A 19,324-nucleotide genomic window follows, 5' to 3' on the forward strand; every position below is an offset into this window, starting at 1 on the left:
CCAGCAATTTTGGCTTTGCCTCTACCCTTCTCCTCACAAGCCCTCCCACCAGGAGCCCAGCCCTCAGTGCCCACCCCGACAAAGTTACAGCAGTGACAAGTGCCAGGTACATAAATCAATCCGACCTGAGAACCCAAGGAAAAGCCCTGAGGTCTCCAGTGTGACCAGGGGTGCAGCCAATCCGCCCACCAGCCAGCAGCAGGGGAGAGCCCAGCAATGCTCCAGCCAGCAGGACCTTTCCACATCTGTGCTGAGCTGTGCCTTGACAGAAGAGAACAGTACGGAGTAAGCACCCAGAACACTGAAGTCTCATCACATTGTCTCTCATTACACATTCCTTCCCCTCCTTTAAGACACGAGGTTAATCCCCACACTGCATGGTCTTTTCTTCTCCAAGATGCCACCCCAGGAATACACTTCATGCCTTCAGCCACCCAGTGATGTAAGTCTGGAAACCTCACTGCCAAAACACGAGCAACATCACAAGGGAAGAGTCAGGTGGGTCTGGCTCCCTGGAATGAGGAGACCACCTTCCCCTCCCTGCTCTCACCTCTACAACAGCCTCCATACACAGAGAGAGTAGTGGGGTTAAGAACCAGCCCCCACAGGGAAAATGTGAAAAAACAACACACACTAACAGAACCAAAGAGATTATTTTATTCAGAGGTTTGGTCTAAACAGTTGTTGTTTCACTGGCAAGACTTCTTGCCTCTTCAGGACTGTCTGGTACCAGATGGGGATTTGTTGAGAAAGCCATACAAGCAATACAAGCGACTGCTCCTGGCAGTGATGGTAAAGCAGTTTCAGTTTTGTTTGCCATGTTTTCCAATTAATCAGGAACCCTATTGTCTCATTTCAAACTGTCACATTTCTCATCAGCTGCTGCACATCCTTCTCAGACAAGTTTTAATTTCAGTCCCACCACTAGAAGATGGTGACGTTCAACACCATGGGATACATGCAGGGCAATCTGCCCTGGTCCTCCTCCTCATCCCCTCTCCACATCTCCTGGATACTTGCCAGCTACATCCCTCCTTGGCAGCATTTTAAGTAAAGGTATGTAATTAATGTACTTGGGCACCTCACAGAGAATTCCAGGAGTTCACACTGGGCTCAAATTAGATGTTCTGGTCACAGAAAGTTAAACAAACACCACGGAGATAAATGCCACCCCCTTCAGAGTCCTGATGAGCTAAAACCTCCTACTGAAAAACCTACACCAAGGCAATGGGCTGGGCTGTTCTTGCCTGTGGAAGTCCAAAGCTCCAGCTCTAATGTGAGTTTGGATCCCTAGGCTCGGTTTTTGCCACAAAGCAAAAATAAGCCCCAGAGAAGCCCAGCACACTCCACCACTGCAGCCACGGCCCCAAGACATCGGGATGTTCTGCCCAAGTGTTCACATGTGCCCACAGGAGCAGGACCCAGCAAGTTCTTTGCTGAAGCCAAAGAGCGTGAGAGATGGGAACCATGACACTGGGAGTTATATTGGAGGGTTTTATTAGTTGTTCTTCTGCAGAATCAAAATATTTAGCAAATCAGAGATTCCTCAAGACTGCTGATATTTTATGTATTTAGAACTCGAACAATGTACAACATAATATTTTGAACTATCAAAAACAACCCCAAACCTGATTGGTAGTACTAGATGTTATTATGTAATTCTATAGCAGTGTGAAAAATGGAACTAATGCAGTGAGTATATTTGTTTTAAAGAAGGTGCTTGAAAGAAACCTCCTGCATCACACTGAGTATTATTTAAAACAAAAAGATAACTGATTTCCTAGCAGGGCATTGTCTTAAATATCCTACAAGCCTGGGGGATTAAGAATACTGAGCCCCAGCTCTCTGCCTTCACGTACAAGAACCAACACAAGTTGCAGGTCCAGGTAGAGTTCACAGCTTACCTGCTTCAAGGGAACTTACACACCACTGAGCATTGGACACCCATGTCTGGCAGAAGTGTTGGATGCATGGGTAAAAAACAAAATCCAAGAGGACTAAACAAGGTTCTGTCTTTATGCATAGTGACAATTTCTGAACCAGTGTTTTACTAAGTTACAGACTAGCTTTCAACCAAAAAATAAAACTCCATTGCACTAAAGGTCAACTTTAACCAGTTAATCTGGACTGTGACACAGTCAAGTAATTCAGGACAAGCAGACAAGACACCATAAAAGCAGCTTCAAAGAACCAAAGCATTCTAGTTTCAGAACCAACTTAATATTCTTCTGTCCAACTCCAGTGCAACAGTGAGGGGGGAACCACTCCATCTCTACCTATGTACAATTCCAGTAGAGGCTGGGCAGTCTGAACTCTCCATGGCCAAGCTGGAAAAAGGAAACTTAGGAAAGGACACTTTAAAACTTTAATTTAAGAAAGAAAGTTGGCCCTCAGTGGAAAGAGAAATGCTGGAGTGATGCACGTGGGCAGGCTTGCTCAGTCACTCTCCCTTGTATGGAAAAAGCTGGACTCCTTCCCGCTGAGAGCAAGTCACACTGGGTGTGAAGGTGGCGGGGCTGGTCCTGCTCCATTGCACGCCGAGAATCCAGGAATGTGTTTTCAGCTGGCTCCTGCACGGGCCATTAGATCTTCCAAAGCGTTGTGTCGGTCCTTATGTAATAATAAGACCTCCTTAATGTCTTTTAGTTCAAAGCCCATTTCTTTAAATTGACTCATTAGCTGGAGAAGTTCTGTGATCTGAAAGACAGACAAGCCCATTATTTGCAAGAGACAAGTGGATCAGTGCTTGGTGGAGGTTTAGCACAGAGCTTGTCTTCAGCAACTGGGCATGCCATGGCTGCAGATTCCTCCTCCCCAGGCACAGCCTATTCTGGCTCTCTTTGGGGAAACTCTGCTCACAGCAGAGCTCTGGGTGCAGGAGGCCACGGGACCTCACCTTCAGTGCCCTCTGTTTCTTGTCCTTCATTTCCAAAATCCTCTTCAACAGGGGCACCAAAGCCTAGCCTATGTGGTTGTCTCTCTCCCAGGAGGAAATTTATCAGCCTGGCCCAATCTGGGCTCCCAAAAGTGCTGATTAATGGGACCCAGCTCCCCCATCCAGCAGCTGCTGCTGCATCTGAATTTTTTTTAAAGTTACTTTGACTTTGGGAACAGCACAGTAGCCCTTGCTGTCAACTGGCTTCTCAGATCTAGGGCAAACTTGGGGGATTAGCACAAACCCCACTGTGCACATACAATACTACCAACATCAACTGCAAATCCTCCCTGAGCTTTGAAAAAATAAAGTGGCAAGAAGCGAGTCAGTTGATCATTTTTATGAACCCTCTGCCATTTACAGTGTCTCTGCTCCACTCCAGGGGAAAGAGAAATCCCCAACAAGCAAGTAGGTTGAAATGGACAATCAGGAGATTAACCATTTCCAATTTTGGGGTTGAGCAAGTAGCAAATGTGTTTCCTGAACTCAGTTCCTTCCCACCTTCACACTGCTGTTCCTCTGTTTGCAAGCTCATCACTAGTTCAAGAAAGGCAGGAAGGCATACGTATGTCTGGGGTGGGGGTTGGGTTGCACCTTTAAAGACTTCATGTAATAACCTGGCACACAACAGGCTGGCAGACTTAAAAGATCCTGCTGTCCTCTGCCCTGGCTACCTGCCCCTGTTGTACCTTTGGTGCTGGTAAAGCAGCCAGACAATGAACCAGAACCAAAACTCATTTTCCAGCTTCTTCTAGAGTGAGCCCTAAACCAATTTGCTGAGCAGCCAGGCAGATGCATTCATACAAGGGAGAAAATCCATGGCCAGGGCAGGCTGGCAGGGTTTGAAAGACAATTTGCTGCTGCTGAAGTTAACTCTCTATGTACCAAGCACCCTGCCCACAAGAGAACTCTGGGCATTCAAAACATTATGACCACAATAAGCAGGGTTTCAAAAAAATCCTGTCCTCATAAAAATGCTTGCAAAGTGAGTAACAGAACAACGCAGAAGAATTCTAATGCTTTAACAAATTCTAGCTTTATCAACACAAAGATGCCCTTTGGCAGTCAGTTTTGGAAAAAAAGCAGCATTACCATGAAAGCCAGAATTACATCAGCCAGAGAAACTGCTATTGGAATTCCCTGTCATGGCACATTCTCTGTTCCTGCACCCACTGCACCCTCACCTTCTCCTCTGAACACTGGTGCATTTCCAAAGCTGCTTCAACAAGAAGTGGGTCAAAGCCCTTCTCACAAAGCTGTCCATGTGCAAACAGGTAATCCAGCACCTGTAAGGAATGAAGAAAAGAAACCAAGTTTGCATTGTGGCGTTGGCAGCGCGTGGTTGAATGGCACCTTTGTGCAGAGGGGCTGAGCGTGACTCCAACCCGGCACTTCAGAGACAAAGTCCTTCTTAGCAGAGTTGAGACACTCTTTTTATACAAGAGCGCAGAGAAAGCAGACAAGCCCTTCTGTCCTCCTGTGCTCTCCAGCCAGCTCTGAACATCTTCCACGCCAGTCAGAGCACCCTCTGAAGTGTACCTTCAGCCCTCTGTGCCTTACGGCACAGCGGAAGGCCAAAGTTTGTGTGCTTTTTATACTACACATTTTAAAAATGAAACTATAGGTCCAGCAGTCAAGACATGTCAGCTTCCAGCTTCCTCTCAGACAGCCACAAGAGCTGATGCAATCTGAAAGCAGTCAGCCTTTGAAGATCAACTCAGCACACTGGTGAGTGAGCTGCAAATCCCAGCTCACATGCACAGAAACCACTGACACATTTCTTACCCATCCTCAGCTTCGAGAGGCACAGGGAAGGGTCAGGTGGGCAGTGCGAGGTGTGCAAAAGAACACGGCCTGCAAGTACAGCAGGATTTAAAACCACCCTCCTAAGGGACACTTTTTTCCATTTGATACCACAGTTCACTCCAGTGCAGAGCTTAAGCCACTCTCAATGTGTAGGAAGTGGGCAGGAGATCAGCCCAGCAAGCCAGAGCCCCTGGGACCCTCCTGCACAGGCACAGTCCTGTGTGGCACAGAGCCTGCCCAGGGCCAGCACAGAGTCTGGCCGTGCTCTCCCCACTTAAAAGTGTTTGAAGTGGATCCAAGACCCAGAGCCACCCTCCACCCTGCAGTGATTTAAGCTCAGTGACCTGGTTTTAGCAGTCATTTGAGGCAACACACACAAGGCAGAAAGCACCAGCACCAGGGTGCACACTAAAGTCGGTCAGTGGGGCCTTGCAGGAGCCTTTCAGGGCTGTCTCAGGCCTGCAGGGGCCGATCTCTCTACAAGGAGAGACGTCAGCATCGTAAGCCCTCGTGCTCAGAACAAGGGAAGTTGGCTGTATTTCTGCCACGTGGCACTAAGCATGGTGCAGAGCCATGCTGAGCTTCCTTTGGATGGGTTTGTGGCTTCTGGGAAGACCCAGCTCCTGTCCCAGCTGCACACAGAGCCAAGGCCCATCCCACGCTCAGCACGGCTCCAACCACAGCACCCACAGATGTGGCCAGCTCAAGCAGTCTCTCATCAGGAACAAGCACAAGCCATCTTCTCTTTGTTTTTGGGAGCCTCCACTGCCAGGTGACAACTCCTCCAGCAGCTGATGGCAGTCACTATAGGCTGTTAGAAGAAGTTTTCCCCCCCATCCATCTTGCAAACCCAGGATTGCTCCTCAGCAGAACCAGTGTCCAACGAAGCCTTTCTTTGTACTGCACAAGCTCTTACCTGGTCTATATTCTGTCCCTTCTTCTTCATGGCTCTCAGGACGTTCTCTGGCGAGTACCCCATGTTGACCACGGTCTCTACACACTGCCTCTCACTGGGGGAGAGGCCCTGCTGCAGCTCCATCGTGCAGCTGCTGCTGCTGGGCACTTTAGACACTGGGAAGTTTTGGTGTGTTACCTGAAGGGGAAAACACAGAGGCTGAGGTGATGGTCATCTCCTGCATCCCCACATCCTGTTCCTGGCTAATGCAGAACCAGGATACCCCATGTAATTAATACAAGAGGGTTTCTAGACTGCCCTTGGGAAGTTACACGCTGTGAGGATGAAACAGAGCAGTGCACAATGTCTGATTCCCACCACACTCTTTTAACGCCCAAAACAGCAATCAACAACCCAGATTCTTCACAATAAACCCCCTCCTACTGGTGTGACCAAAACCTTTGAACACCCAGCCCCTGCAACAGTGAAGGTCATGATACAGCCAAACCCCACACCTCAGAGGAAGCACAGAGATTGCTTCCCTCACCACAGGTTTACTCACCACCTATGATTTTCCTGTACTCACAGGAACACTAGGTCTGGAGATTATCATAAACATGATCCAGTGCAAGGTATTTGGAAACTTACCACAGGGATTTCTGTTTCCTTGTAGTCTGGGTGTACCTGCTGGACAACACACAAATAAAACAACCATAAACATTATGCACCAGTGAGCAGAATTTGCCATAGCTGGGGAAGGAGGGTTTTACAGAATACTCCACCACACCATGGAGGCTCAAGGTCTGATCACGCTTCTGCATATGAGAAGTGGACATCACACATCTCACATGCAGAAATAGCTACAGAATAGCCACCTATATGTGTGTAGCTACAGAATAGCCATCATGAGGATTTCTTCTCTCAGCACTCTACAAACGGATTATACTCCAAGCAGGATGTGTGTACTCTCATAATAATTGTAAGCTTGTTTATTCTGTCACTGTAACAGCTGTGTGTTCACACAGCTCAGCGAAACTCGCTGGCTCCAGTTCAGCTCCTGACCAAGCGCTGCACAGCCTGAGTAACAGTGGTACTTTTGAAACTGTTGCCTAGAGACTTCTCTTGACTTATTGAACATGAGAAGGGGTAAGAGAAAAATACACCTCTTTTCTACTCCCAAAGCACTGAATTCCACAGCAGCATAGGAACAACGTGGCACACTGGCTAAAAAGAGCATGTGATTTTTCTGCTCAGCACTCAGACCCGTTCCCGATACAGCAGCAAGGCTGGGTCACGTTCCTTCTGCTCCCTTTCCACAAAACCAGGTTGCCAGAGGGCAGAACCAACCCATCACTTTAAAGGATTTTGCCCAAGATAAGAGCTGTGCAAAGTGAGGCCTTGGCCCCACCAAGTCTGTACATTTCAGTTCACACATCTAGAACTCCTGCATTTTAAACAGAATTAGAACAGACTGCAGGAAATCACTGTGGACCAAAAACCACAGCTTTTTGCATTTCTTAACAGTTATTATGCCAACACAGATTGCTTGAAAGCTTGTCCACATCCTTCAGAAAGGCCTTCCTTGGGCCCAAAATGAACAACAAAAAGGCCTATACAGAAAACCAGTTCTGACAAAATCTACCAAGATTTTGACAAATTCCATTTATTTGCAAAAAGATGCCAAACCACCACCAAGGTTTTCTTCGCCATTTCTGACCATTTTAATCTCAAGGGCAAGAATTTTTCTTCTATAAGACAAAGTCTAAGACATCATATTCACTCTGAATACCCAGGGCAAAAAGCACTAGGATATGGGATACGGTGAAATGTGGGTCTGGAGAAGCCCTGAAATCAGCTGGTTGTCTGACTGAAGGATGATGCTTTGTTATTGATGCTGTAGCCAGGAGAACCAAAACTGCTTCTGACACCAGAGATTCAAGAGTCTGGGAAAACCAACTCCTGCTCCTCAATCTACTTGAGTTTAATTTCAAACAAACAAGTGTTGTCTTCACTAGTCTTTTCTCCTTCTGCCAAAGCTCTGAAAATCATACCAAAAAGTGAGGGGAGGGGACCATCACAGAACCTGTGCAGCCTCAGAGAAATGGAGAAACCACAGATTTGTTTCCATCCAAAATTTCCAACATCCTATTCACTGGTAAAGCAAAAACTCCACTGGTAACTGCAAATTCAAAGTTACAATTTCTAGTCTCATGAGGAAAAAAATTATAAAATCACTGTGGACACACAGTTGTCCTGAGGCTTCCTAAAAGGCTGGGGCCACAGAGATGCTCAAAGGGCTGGAGTACCTCTGCTATGGAGACAGGCTGAGAGAGCTGGGTTTGTTCAGCCTGGAGAAGGCTCTGGGGTGACCTTAGAGCACCTCCCAGCACCTAAGGGGCTCCAAGTCCCTCCCTCCAAGGAGAGGGACTTTGGACAAGAGCGTGTAGTGACAGGAAAAGGGGAATGGCTTTAAACTGACACAGGGCAGGGTTAAAAGGGATATTGGGAAGAAATTCTTCCCTGTGAGGGTGGTGAGGCCCTGTGACAGGCTGCCCAGAGAAGTTGTCGATGTCCCATCCTTGGGAGTGCTCAAGGCCAGGTTGGATGGGGCTTTGAGCAACCTGGTCTAGGGGAAGGTGTCCCTGCCCATGGCAGAGGACTGGAACGAGATGACCTTTAAGGTCCCTTCCAACCCAAACTACTATTATGATTCTGTGAAAAAGGACAGGCTTATTCTACATTTGACTCTGACTTCCTTCTGTTGTTTTCCTACTCTGAGGACTTCTGTTACATTTACTTAAATTCTTTTGTTGCATTTACTTCAATTTCTTGCCTCTCAGCTGTCATTTTCCAGTCACTGGGACTTTCCTGTGGAAACATGAAACAAGTATAACCTGAAGTCTTGGAATTCAAACAGAAAGAACTAGTTCTGTCAGCATACCTCTTTCTTGATTTGCTGCTTCCAAAGGAGAAATAGTTTCAAATTAAGACCTTTATTACTTCTACTACCAAGTCTCTTTCTTTGTCAATCTTCCCTTACAGCATTCTTGAGGATACACCTTCCCTCTTGGTCTTTAACAAATTTTAATCCAGCAGAGAGATTTTGAATAGTTAAGAGGGAAAATCTGGCCATCTTAATTTCCATCTATCTAGTTGTGATTTTTCATCTTAGTCCCCAGAGATGCTACGTGTTTTGTAACTGAGGTTTCACCTCTGAGCTACCCACGACCACACAATCACCTCTCACCCCTGTGACTTGCAGCAGTGAGCAGGTGCTCAGCACAGTGCTCCTCCTGCCAAAGTTCACAGTATTAAATTTGTTCTGGTCACCAATAAACAGCTGTTCTGGTGACAAACACACCATTTCCCAGAATACTGTATTTCACAATTGTTAGTGCATTCACCTAAGCCTGAAAAGAGGTGGGAGAACAACAGGAGAGGAGCAGCATCATTTGTTACAGAGCATATGGTATCACAAAAACCTACAGTGTGCCAGTAAAACCACAGAACCACTGAAACACTGCTTATACTGGACAGAAAAAAAATGCAGATTATTTTAGAACCAGCTAGATGGTTTGACTACACAGTTTTCACTAGGCTTCATGTCCAGATCTGAGGTTCTTTACAAAAAAAAGTCCACAAACTTACTCTAATCTCTGCTCTTATTCACAAAGAGACAAAAACAACAGCTGGTGTGAAGCTAGTGTCCTCAGGGTCACTTTAGAACTTGCAACAAGACTGAGGAAATGAAGATTCGATCTCCTGTCTCAGAGCTGGGCAGCAACCAACGGTGATGTTAAAAAACACAAGATGATCTTCAAGACTGGTTTTGGTCTCCACCAAGCAACCCTTCCACCCTCCTTCACGAGGGAGGGTGGATACCAGATTTCAAACCACCATAACTGTCTTCCTTTCGAAGACTGAATTTTAAAAGGATCTCAGGAAGCAAATTAAAAATAAAAAAATACACTTATTTCAATGCAGGTCAACCACAAGCACTTTTTTCTTCCCTGAATGACACAGCACATCTGTGTTTTTGAATTTGTTATTACTGCTATTCCTTGAGAAGTCTGCACTTCCCGTTTTTTCCAGCAAATAAAAAAAGCAAACCAAGGAAGAAATCTGGAAGAGATCTGACTCAAAGCCTAACAGCACTTCAGAATCTGATACATGTCAGCCGGATAGGACAAAAGGCAGGACCATACACAAAAGATGCCTTATATACTTAGTTCAAAGGTGTGCAACTATCAGCAACAAACGAGAGCTGAGAAGCTGAAATAAAAATCACTACAGTTAGCCTAAAATTACCAAATTTTTGGGAAAAACTGCAGAGTAATCATCTGAGGTTCAGAACTGCCAGCATGAAAGCCTGTTGGATTGATCAATTTGCCACGTAACTCAAGAGGATCTACATGTCACTCCTAATAAACGAAGCTATAGCCAAAGCCACAGGACAGTCCAGAGGGAGGATTTGCCTCTGCACCTCCACCTCTCCCCAGCAGCCCCAGCTCCAATCCACTGCACATTTACCGTAGTCGATGTGCTTTGAGATGATTCGTCTTCCGTACAAACAGTCGGCGCAGCCAGGGAAGACAGCCTGGATGAGAAGGGTGATGTCGACGTCTCCCTGGCACTGTCCTCATTTAGAGTAGAAACACCAACCATGTGGAGTCCATTCAGTTCACTGCCTTTACTCTGGGCACAGGCCTGCAAAGAGCTGAGCAAAGTGCCGTTGCGGAGACAGGTAGTGCTGTGGAAAGTGCTCGTGAGCTTTGATGACTTTTGATCACTCTCATCGGAGTCAAGTTTAGGAAAGGACAGGGATTTGATATTGCTCACTGAAGTGATAGGAGAAAGGGACACTTTGGAAGACAAGGACATCTTTTCACAGTTTCCCAGCTGTGGTAAAGTGATAAAGCCATTGGGTTTATGAAGGGGTTTGAAGTCCAACGTGGCCCTTTCTATGGATGCCAGAACTTCTTCATCTTGTAACACAGACTCAGACCCTCCTTTGGGCAAAGTATTATCTAACAGCTGGGCAACAATAGGCCCAGTAGTACCAACGTGAATTTCAAGAATATTTTTTAATTCCTCCTTATCATCAATAGTTTTTAATTCCAGTTTGTCAAACGGGTCTTCTTCGCGTTCAAAATCAGCTGGGTTAAAATCTGCTTTTGGACGAGGTGGGCTGAGGACCTTTTGCTTCACAGAGCTGCTGTTGGCTGGCGTGGGAGTAAGGATATTATTGTGCTGCAGGCTAGCGAGGATGGGGTTGATAGGAGGAGGCATGGCTTCAGGGCAAGGTCCCTCTGAGAACCCCATCCTGGTGCTGTCCTCTGGAGTTGCTTTGGAGTTAGCTAGTGCTTCTTCTGCCTTGCGTTCAGCTTCCCTCTGGGCAGCCTGGATTTTTTTGATGTCTTCAGCCCACTCGATTGTTTTCTTTTCCAGTGAGAAGTCATACTGGATGGGGGTGGAGGGGAAAGGAGAGAAGGGGAAAAAAATTAATTTGTAAGGATCGTAATTGCTACTTCTAACAGCAACGTGAGTTACCAAGGAAGAAGAGCTACCTGAGTTACCATGGACAGTCATCACCTTTTCCCAGCCTACAGATTAACAAAGCTGGCAGACACTACAAGAGGGTAATTTTGCCTCTGTGCACAAAACCTGGCTGCAGCCTGAATTAGAATACCATATTTTGTCTCCTTTCTGCATTTAGTTTTGCTTTAGAGCTACTGATCGTCCCAAAATGAGTTTCACAAGTCTCCCGCCTTCTTCCCCCAGGACTACAGATGTAGCAAGGGAAAGTGTAACACGTTACTAGATGGACAATCATTCCCCAACCTGGCACCACTGAACTACCTCCCATCCACTAGTTCCACATGTCATTCAAGATTGCAGAAGAGTAACTATGCATCCGAAGGCCAATACAGTATTACTCAGTCTGCCCTAAAAGATTCCTAAGGCACTCGATATTAGTTTCACTCCCACTAGTTTAAGAGGTGTTTGTATTTTCACTCTACTGCCTTGCCAGCCAAAGCAGATACAATGGTTACAACAATGACAACACCTTCCTTCGGCAGCAGGTTTTGCTGTAGTAACTGACAGGACAGGATCCCTCAAGCTTTTTCCACTTAATATCAGGTCCTTCAGAGCCAGGTTAGCACAGAGAGGCATCCGTAAGCTACTCACTACCAGTGTACTGACCACTCAGTGGTTTGGTTGTAAAGGACAAAATTCTGCACAGCCTTAATCTTTAAATAACCACAAAATGTTCAGAGAACACAGCCTAGGAGTCAAGTCCACAGGCAGCTTAGACCTCAGATTCACAAGAAGTGTTAAGACAGCCTCGACAGGACAATGGCACATACCTGAACAGGAGTACTTTGCCACTGGATTGCCAAGTCATAAATTCCTAATTCTAAAGGGCAACAAGCCAGCAAGGATTCATGGGCCTCTACAGGCTACTCACTATGTGTTGTGCCACATCTCATCCTGTAGCGGGCTCCAGTTTCCCTTCCCTGAGCTCTAAGACTCCAAGAGGTGTGATATGTAAGTTATCAGCACGGAGATTTTGGAAAACAACACACAGGCAGAAGCATTGGGCACCACTACTACACACTCTTTGGTATGTGAGCAGAGCTATCATAACTTTGTGTGTGTCTATATGTAGCTCTCCCACATCAGCTTAAATGAGTGGAAACAGGTCTACTAGGACAATCAGGTAATCATTTAATGGTTATAAGGAAAAAGCCTAAAGCAATCTGTCACAGACAAAGCGAAAACAATCATCAACTGGGACTGGTCAAGGAAAATCATGGATCTAAATGAGAAAACATAGTTCAATTAGGTTTCCTGTATCACAACCTGCATTTGGAGATTAGGTTTTCAACAACTAGGCTAAAGCAATTGATTTTATGCTACTAACAGCTTATTTTAATAGAAACATGCTCCTCAAGACAGGGGAGCCACCAAGGTACCAAGTTGTAACTTGTCTGCCCCACAGAATTCCCTCTCAGAACTACATAGAAAAAAAGAACCGGAAATTATGCCATTGCACAGGTGTATCAGTCCTTAGCACTTTTGCTCTTAAAAATTATATTCAAACTTAGCCAGGGTAACATTTAAAACTGTAACCACTGCACAAAAACACCGTGCTTCTTCAAAGTAGATACACTAAAATAAATGCTTAAAAATAAAAACCTAGTGGCTTTCTAAGGAAACAACAAGGAGAAGCTTTTTGCATGACCCATCATATTTCTATCCTTCTATAAAGTCTAACAACAGACATTCTGCAAATACTGTCTGGTACATGAAATGACACCACAGGACTGACATGACTCGTGAGTGAACTGTGACTACCTGCAATTTACAGCACCACATGTTGGGGTCAGGGGAGAAGAGAGCAGAAAGGCAAAACACATCACTCACCTGGGCTTCTCTGACAAGCTGAGAAGAATCAGGCAGACAGAAACCAATTGGTAATCCAACCTTTGCTGGGGTTTTGAACTTGTCTCCTATCTTAAAAGGGACATCATCAAGGTAACTGAAAGGCCCTAAAATCAGAAGCAGAAATTATATTAAAAAAATCCCCACAACTTGCAAGTTGAATGCTTTCAATTAAGGCTCACTTTGCTGTATTTGGGAGCTATTTTATCTCTGCTGCCACAACTATGTCAGGTGACAGTACAAATGAAGTTTGAAGTTGTTTGGACTTTGATGCCTCAGTTTTGTTTGTGGAGTTTGTTTGGTTTGTTTAGATGTTCTAGCCCACAACTGTTAAAAAAAAAGGCAATGCCCCTCACAACATAACAATCCATCATATTTTGAAGTCTCTGCACCCCATGTCCTACTTTCCTGTGTGACAAGACTATTCCTACACAACTGGATGCTGAAGGTCTCCTGAATGTTGTATTCTCTTATATCTCTATTTACCATATTCAAAAGAAGTTTTGATATGACCCAGCTTTAGAGTAGCTAAGACGAACTAAAATCCACGTTTTGACATGCAAGTAGGAGGTAACATTCAGAAAGAAGTGGTCACAAGGGCAAAGTGACGACCCACAGACATTCCACTTTAACCAAAACACAGTGAAATATCACAACTATTTAGCACAGCAGTTCTGATTCTTGAAACAAGGCAATCAAACTTGATCAGGTGCTACATCTGTCATTTGTATCTATCACTTACACCTGATATTTAAAAAATGTTTTAGGGTGACACTTTTCAGGCATCCTACAAACTCACAAGGCAAAAACCACTTAAGCTCAGCCACCTCCACCAGACTATTGCCGTGTTTTCCTTGAGCTACTGTGAAGAAGTACGGGAAAACCCACAGTACAAATTGCACTCGTTTTTTTGATTAACTGAAAATGATCTCTTGGATTGCTGGTCTAAGCTTTGGGAATTACAGGCAAAGTTTCTGGTGTGTGTATCAAAAGTGCCTCTAGGCCTTCCTTGAAACTCCTCTTTGAGTGATGCAGATAAAGAGAGACATCAGTGGCAATAACTGAGAGGGTGTTCAATGCCCAACCCCTCGCTCAGTGAACTGTGACTTGCCATTTTTATCTGACCCATTTTCATACTCAGATGGCAGCTTAAGTACTGTTTGTGTTCCCTCACTGTCAACTCATCTACAAGGCAGCCACAGCTCCCAGAGGCCGAGCAGCTTTCAAAAACAGGAACATCCTGTCAATTTGGAGTTACCAGTTTGTGGGCTGTCATCACTTGAGCTCTCATTCCACGCACTGGAGGTGCTGGTCACAGAGTTTTGTTAAGACACAGGTGCTGTCTCCTGCACTTTGAAACCATCAGGGTGAACACCACCTGCACCTCCAGGATGAGAACACACTCCAAGTAGAATATAATAGCATTTTCACTGATCCTTAGTGGGAATAACATGTTTAACTGCACCACGTCACCCAAATTGTATTTGAGCCGGCAATTTGAGAACCAAAGCATTTGCTTATACAGAAATAGCAACTGTGGCAGCCTCTGCACCAGGAGCAGTAAATCGTGGCCAAGTCATGGACAACCAGAGCCCGGACTGTTGCTACTATGTTCTGCATAGTCCCACTCGCACAAGTCCTGTTCCAAGCCAGATGATCCGGGTGCAGCAGGAATGCTTCTCCGCGTGGATCTCGCCGGCCAATTAGCTCAGTGTTCAAATACTTGTCTCATTAAACCTATTAACACAGTAAGTGGCAGACACCTCTCCTTGCACAAGTGCACCTGAAAGAGATACCAGCCACAGGGGCTACAAGCCCAGACTGTGGTATTTACATAGTAACTCCTATTTTGCTCAGAAAATAAAATGAAACACACCTAGATGGGCTGCACTTACAGATGCCAGCTTAACCTGAAAAGCTTGACTAAGGAGTAAAAGCTTTCTAGTTTCTCCCCAGTATACTGATATTTTAATAACCACTGCTATAACCTCATCTTGAATACGACTCTGCTACAAAACACACAAACACATATTAGGAACACACCAAGTGTTTCAGGACAGTTGATGATAAAAAGTCTTTCTGAGGCAAAACACTGATGCACATAGCATTCAGTTTGTTCCAGCCCAGTCAGAACGATACTAGTTTGGTGATGCTGTTTCAAAGTCACATGTTCAAGTGAAACAACTTAAGTTTTTTTGAAACTGTTATTTAATATGCCTGTTGACCACTTCATCCTTTTATCAGTTAAAAGCACACTGAGGAATTTCTGAGAATAGCTCTGGCAAAAGTGTACCTGCCAGCCTGGTCTCTGACACTGTGCTCTGTATTACACTCCTGCCTAACAAAGATTCCTCTCCACTATAGTGTAATGCAGAAGTCACTGGTCAAACCACAGAAATGTCCTCCAGTTTGGTAGCAAAACAGAAACACTTCAGAAAAAAAAAACAAACAGTTACCAGTTATGAATGGGGAACAGTTTTGAAAGCATGTGGAACTGAGTTTTCACGGTCACACGAACCACGCTTATGCAATTGTCAGAAATCAGAGTTAAAAGCTTTTAAATTCTATAGTGACAACGATAACACAAACATTATCATGCTGCACTTGGCATAACCCACACTTTTTGCACAACAGATGAAAGCTGCATTTCTACATGCCACTAATTCCTACAACTTAAGCTTGAACTTCCAATCATTCAAATGACAGAAGAGGACCTGAAGTTACACGGTTAGGAATAGTTACAGGTGTATGCTAAGAACACCCTTAAAGACATGAAAAGGGTTCCTTTTCTCTCCACTCATACTTTGTGGTCCCATCTTCATCTCCATTTGAACGTGGTCCTGAGAAACCTGAGCTTAAGCAGGGGGTTTGGACATAATCTGCAGATGTCCCTGCCAGCCTCAACCATTCTGTGATTCAACATCAGTCCTCTAACCTCTAATAAGTAGCTCAGCAATAATCACAAGAGATACATCAACTAAATTGACTGATTTCATCAACCTGCCAGACACCGAGCTGCAGGCAGCTGTTGGACAAGATGCTTTACAGTAAGCCAAAACTCAGTTAGTAGGACTATTCTTAACAACCCCGGAGAAGACTGAAACAACTGTCCTGCTGATTTCTTAGGACACCATTAATCCAAGGAAGTTGCTCCACTGCTCCTCAGAAACAGTACTGTGACAGTGTCGCTGGTCATTAGGAACAGAGGGCACGCAGAAGAGCAGACAAGTTACCAAGGCAGCTCACAGCACCATTTGTCTGGGCCTTGTTATTTTGAAGCCAGGAGCATGTTCCAGCACACTGTACTGTTTTGGGAAATTTTTAAGACACGTTGAATTCTAGATGTGGGCAGCGTCTTTGCTCGTCCAGTTGGGCAAACAGGAGAGAAAAATTAAAACAGACACAGAAGACAAGCAGTTAGAGACTGTTTACAGATAAAGAAGCAACTGCTGAAGGGCTGGTAGCTACTTAATGAGGAAATTAGTTGTCTTGCAGCAGGATCATTGGGCCACAGCAAAGGAGACCATCTAAAAATTAAGTTTTGATAGGCTCTTTTTATTAATCCTTAACCATGGACTTAAGTGAGGCATTTCTTATTTTGTACTTTAACTTTACACTTGCAAGACTAAATAAAAAGCTCAAGGACAACTGGAATTCCCCAGAACCTTCTTATCTGAAAAATTAACAATAAAGATCATGGCTGAATTTCTAAAAGCAGAAGTTTTGACAGCATGAAAAGCCATGATTACCGATTTGAGGAAGCCACATCACATACAAGAAGCTGAACTTTAATGTTCCACAGAAATATTATTTGCACTCAAGTTACAACTTATTTTCTAAAAACTATGCATATACACAGGCAAATAACTTTTATGATACAAATCATCTGCATGACTTTACACATCTCATATGCAGAAGATAAAAAAATATAGTCTGTTTTTCATCTGCCTTCTGAACCAGATTAGTCCATTTTAAGAAAGAAATTCATGGTTGAGTAAAGACCAAGCACAGTTCAATGTTATATTGAAAGCTTCACTTTCATTTCAACTTCTCATATGGCTTCCATAGGAAGATGCTACAGCTCCAGCATCCACTTCAGCAAACATCAGAGCAGTCTCACAACTGCAGTTCAGCTTTGATTTTGAAGGGAGTAAGTGGGATAAGGGGAAGATATAACTCTGCCATGACAGAGTAGGGAATAGTCACAGGCTGAATTTCAGTTCAATCAGAGAACAAGCACATATAGCACCAGCAAGCAACTGTTCCAGAAGGAAGCCAAGGCAGTTCATTCCTAATGAAAAAACTACTCTGTGGCTAAACAGATTAGTCTGTATGGACTGTCTAGGATGGGACATCAGTCAGCAGCAATAGTAGAATTTATCCTGTTGAAAAGACAAGGATGCCAAATTTCACTTACCATGAGAGTCAGATCCCAACTTCTTAGAAGCCATTTAGAACCTGAAAAACAGTTTAAAACAGCTTTAACAACTTCATATATGTAGCACAGATCAAGTCTACGCTGTTCCAGAGTCCTACATCTAGGTTAGTGAACACGTTGCAGACACTTGATGTGCCTGTTCCCGAGACAGACAAGCAGACTTATTTTACAACCTTGAGAACCAACTGAGCAGACAAATAACTTAGCCCAGGATCTGCCAATCTAAAGGGCAAAACCAACTAACCAAACCACAAAAACCCAAACAAATCAACCAGACACAACCTCGTTGATCAGGAAGACAGAGTTCCAGATGACAGCACTCGGAGGCCTCTCTCTCCCAGCCCCATGGAGCACACCCTGCTTCCCTTGGCATTAAGAATAGCTCTTCCTACTGGAAATACCACATTGATCCTCTTCAGTTTAATCCCTGCTGCTCTAAAAGGGGATACTACCATACTGGGCACACAGTCAGTTAGCCAGTGAGGCACTTGTCTAGACACACCGGGTAATGCACAACACAGGTACACAATAAATGGTACCATTAGGAAGATACTTTTGGATACACACAAGAAAACACTGGTAAAAAAAGAGGTCTCATCCACTGCCCACAGAATTTACTAAAAACTTATAAAATTTAGATGCAAGATGTTAAACACAGAGTGTCTAGACAGCTTGTAAACAGAGAGTAGTCCTGCCCCGAGAAAAGAGTTGCTCGAGATAGAATTATCTGTCTAATTAGTTGTCAGCTAAATCCCTGCTCCAGGATGCTTATGGTATATTCAATAACATAACTGATTCTTTTGCTGGATTAGAAGGAAATCACAAGATCTATCTCAAGACAACACAGCATAATTCTTTGAATAACTGAATTTTTAAGTGATCCTGTGACGTTATGCATTACAAGGAATCAGAGTTGCCCTTTGTTCCTGAAGCCCTCCAGCTCATAGACTGAAATGCCCAACAGCTGATCTTCAAAAACATGGAGTTCTCTGGTACATCCCCAGGGGCAGCGGAGCACGTGGGGCAGATCATTCCCCAGTCAAGGACTCTTAGGCTCACTGTTTCCACTGCAGGTTCTAACTGCAAACATTACCTCAAAGGAAGGGAGTCATAAGGTGAGGATTACACAGACAGCTTAGCTATTCTTCCTTACTGCTGCTGACAGGACTGGGAACAAAGGTGCAAAGGTCCCTTTCAAGGTTATGTTGAAAGCAACAGGTGAACCAGCCCTACTGGCTAACGGGAATTCAGCACAGGGCTAAAGCCAAAGTGTACAAGGATCACCTGGGTGCAACCAGACTTCAAGAGACAACAGCCCATGGGGAAGTGAGTCATGCTGGGCAAGTCCAGCTGCACCTTGGACATATAACCTGTGTGTCATCCTGCTCAATGTTTACCAGCCTCTTCTCAGCACTGGTATTACATCCAAAACTATTCCACTAAGCCAGAAAACCCATTTTGGCACCTGCTGGCAACTGCTTCTCAGAAGCAAACAAAACATTAAGGATTCAAAGATGGAAGGAAAAGGAGATGAAGTAGTGCCAAGCCTACTATCTCACGAAGCATGTCAAGGGCAAAGCCACCAGACCATGCAGCAGAGCTGCATGTCAACCACTGGAGCTGAACGAGCTTTACTGGTCCCAGAGCCGCAGAGGAGACCAGACTGCAGACAACAGCACGTGAAATAGCTGTACTTTCAGACCCTGATCACGCTGCCAGACAAGCTGCTGTGTTGCTGGTTTGTCTATGTGAGAGTAGCAATTAAGACATCAGCTGGGTTTGTTATTACTGAAAAAGCCAAGTG

General features: G+C 44.7%; 1 protein-coding gene across 5 annotated transcripts in view; it reads right to left on the reverse strand.

The window, feature by feature from the left end:
• Positions 1 to 1,480: 1,480 nt before the first annotated feature.
• UBAP1 (ubiquitin associated protein 1) overlaps positions 1,481 to 19,324 on the reverse strand; it is a 33,154-nt gene continuing 15,310 nt past the window's right edge. For 3 of the 5 annotated variants that reach the window (XM_051804493.1, XM_051804494.1, XM_051804495.1), the window contains 8 exons: positions 17,500 to 17,540; positions 13,065 to 13,189; positions 10,167 to 11,096; positions 8,457 to 8,504; positions 6,285 to 6,320; positions 5,658 to 5,834; positions 4,120 to 4,221; positions 1,481 to 2,697 (listed from right to left, as the gene is read on the reverse strand). In XM_051804493.1, the coding sequence (XP_051660453.1) occupies positions 2,560 to 2,697; positions 4,120 to 4,221; positions 5,658 to 5,834; positions 6,285 to 6,320; positions 8,457 to 8,504; positions 10,167 to 11,096; positions 13,065 to 13,189; positions 17,500 to 17,533 (1,590 nt within the window). In that variant the 5' untranslated portion in view covers positions 17,534 to 17,540 and the 3' untranslated portion in view covers positions 1,481 to 2,559. Of the gene's footprint in view, positions 2,698 to 4,119; positions 4,222 to 5,657; positions 5,835 to 6,284; positions 6,324 to 8,456; positions 8,505 to 10,166; positions 11,097 to 13,064; positions 13,190 to 17,499; positions 17,541 to 19,324 lie in introns of all 5 variants that reach the window. The other 2 variants (XM_051804498.1, XM_051804496.1) reach the window with 2 other exon arrangements.

The sequence above is a fragment of the Manacus candei genome, unplaced genomic scaffold (assembly GCF_025592945.1).
Source record: "Manacus candei isolate 608988 ecotype Guabito, Panama unplaced genomic scaffold, ASM2559294v1 h1tg000061l, whole genome shotgun sequence".
NCBI lineage: Eukaryota > Metazoa > Chordata > Aves > Passeriformes > Pipridae > Manacus > Manacus candei.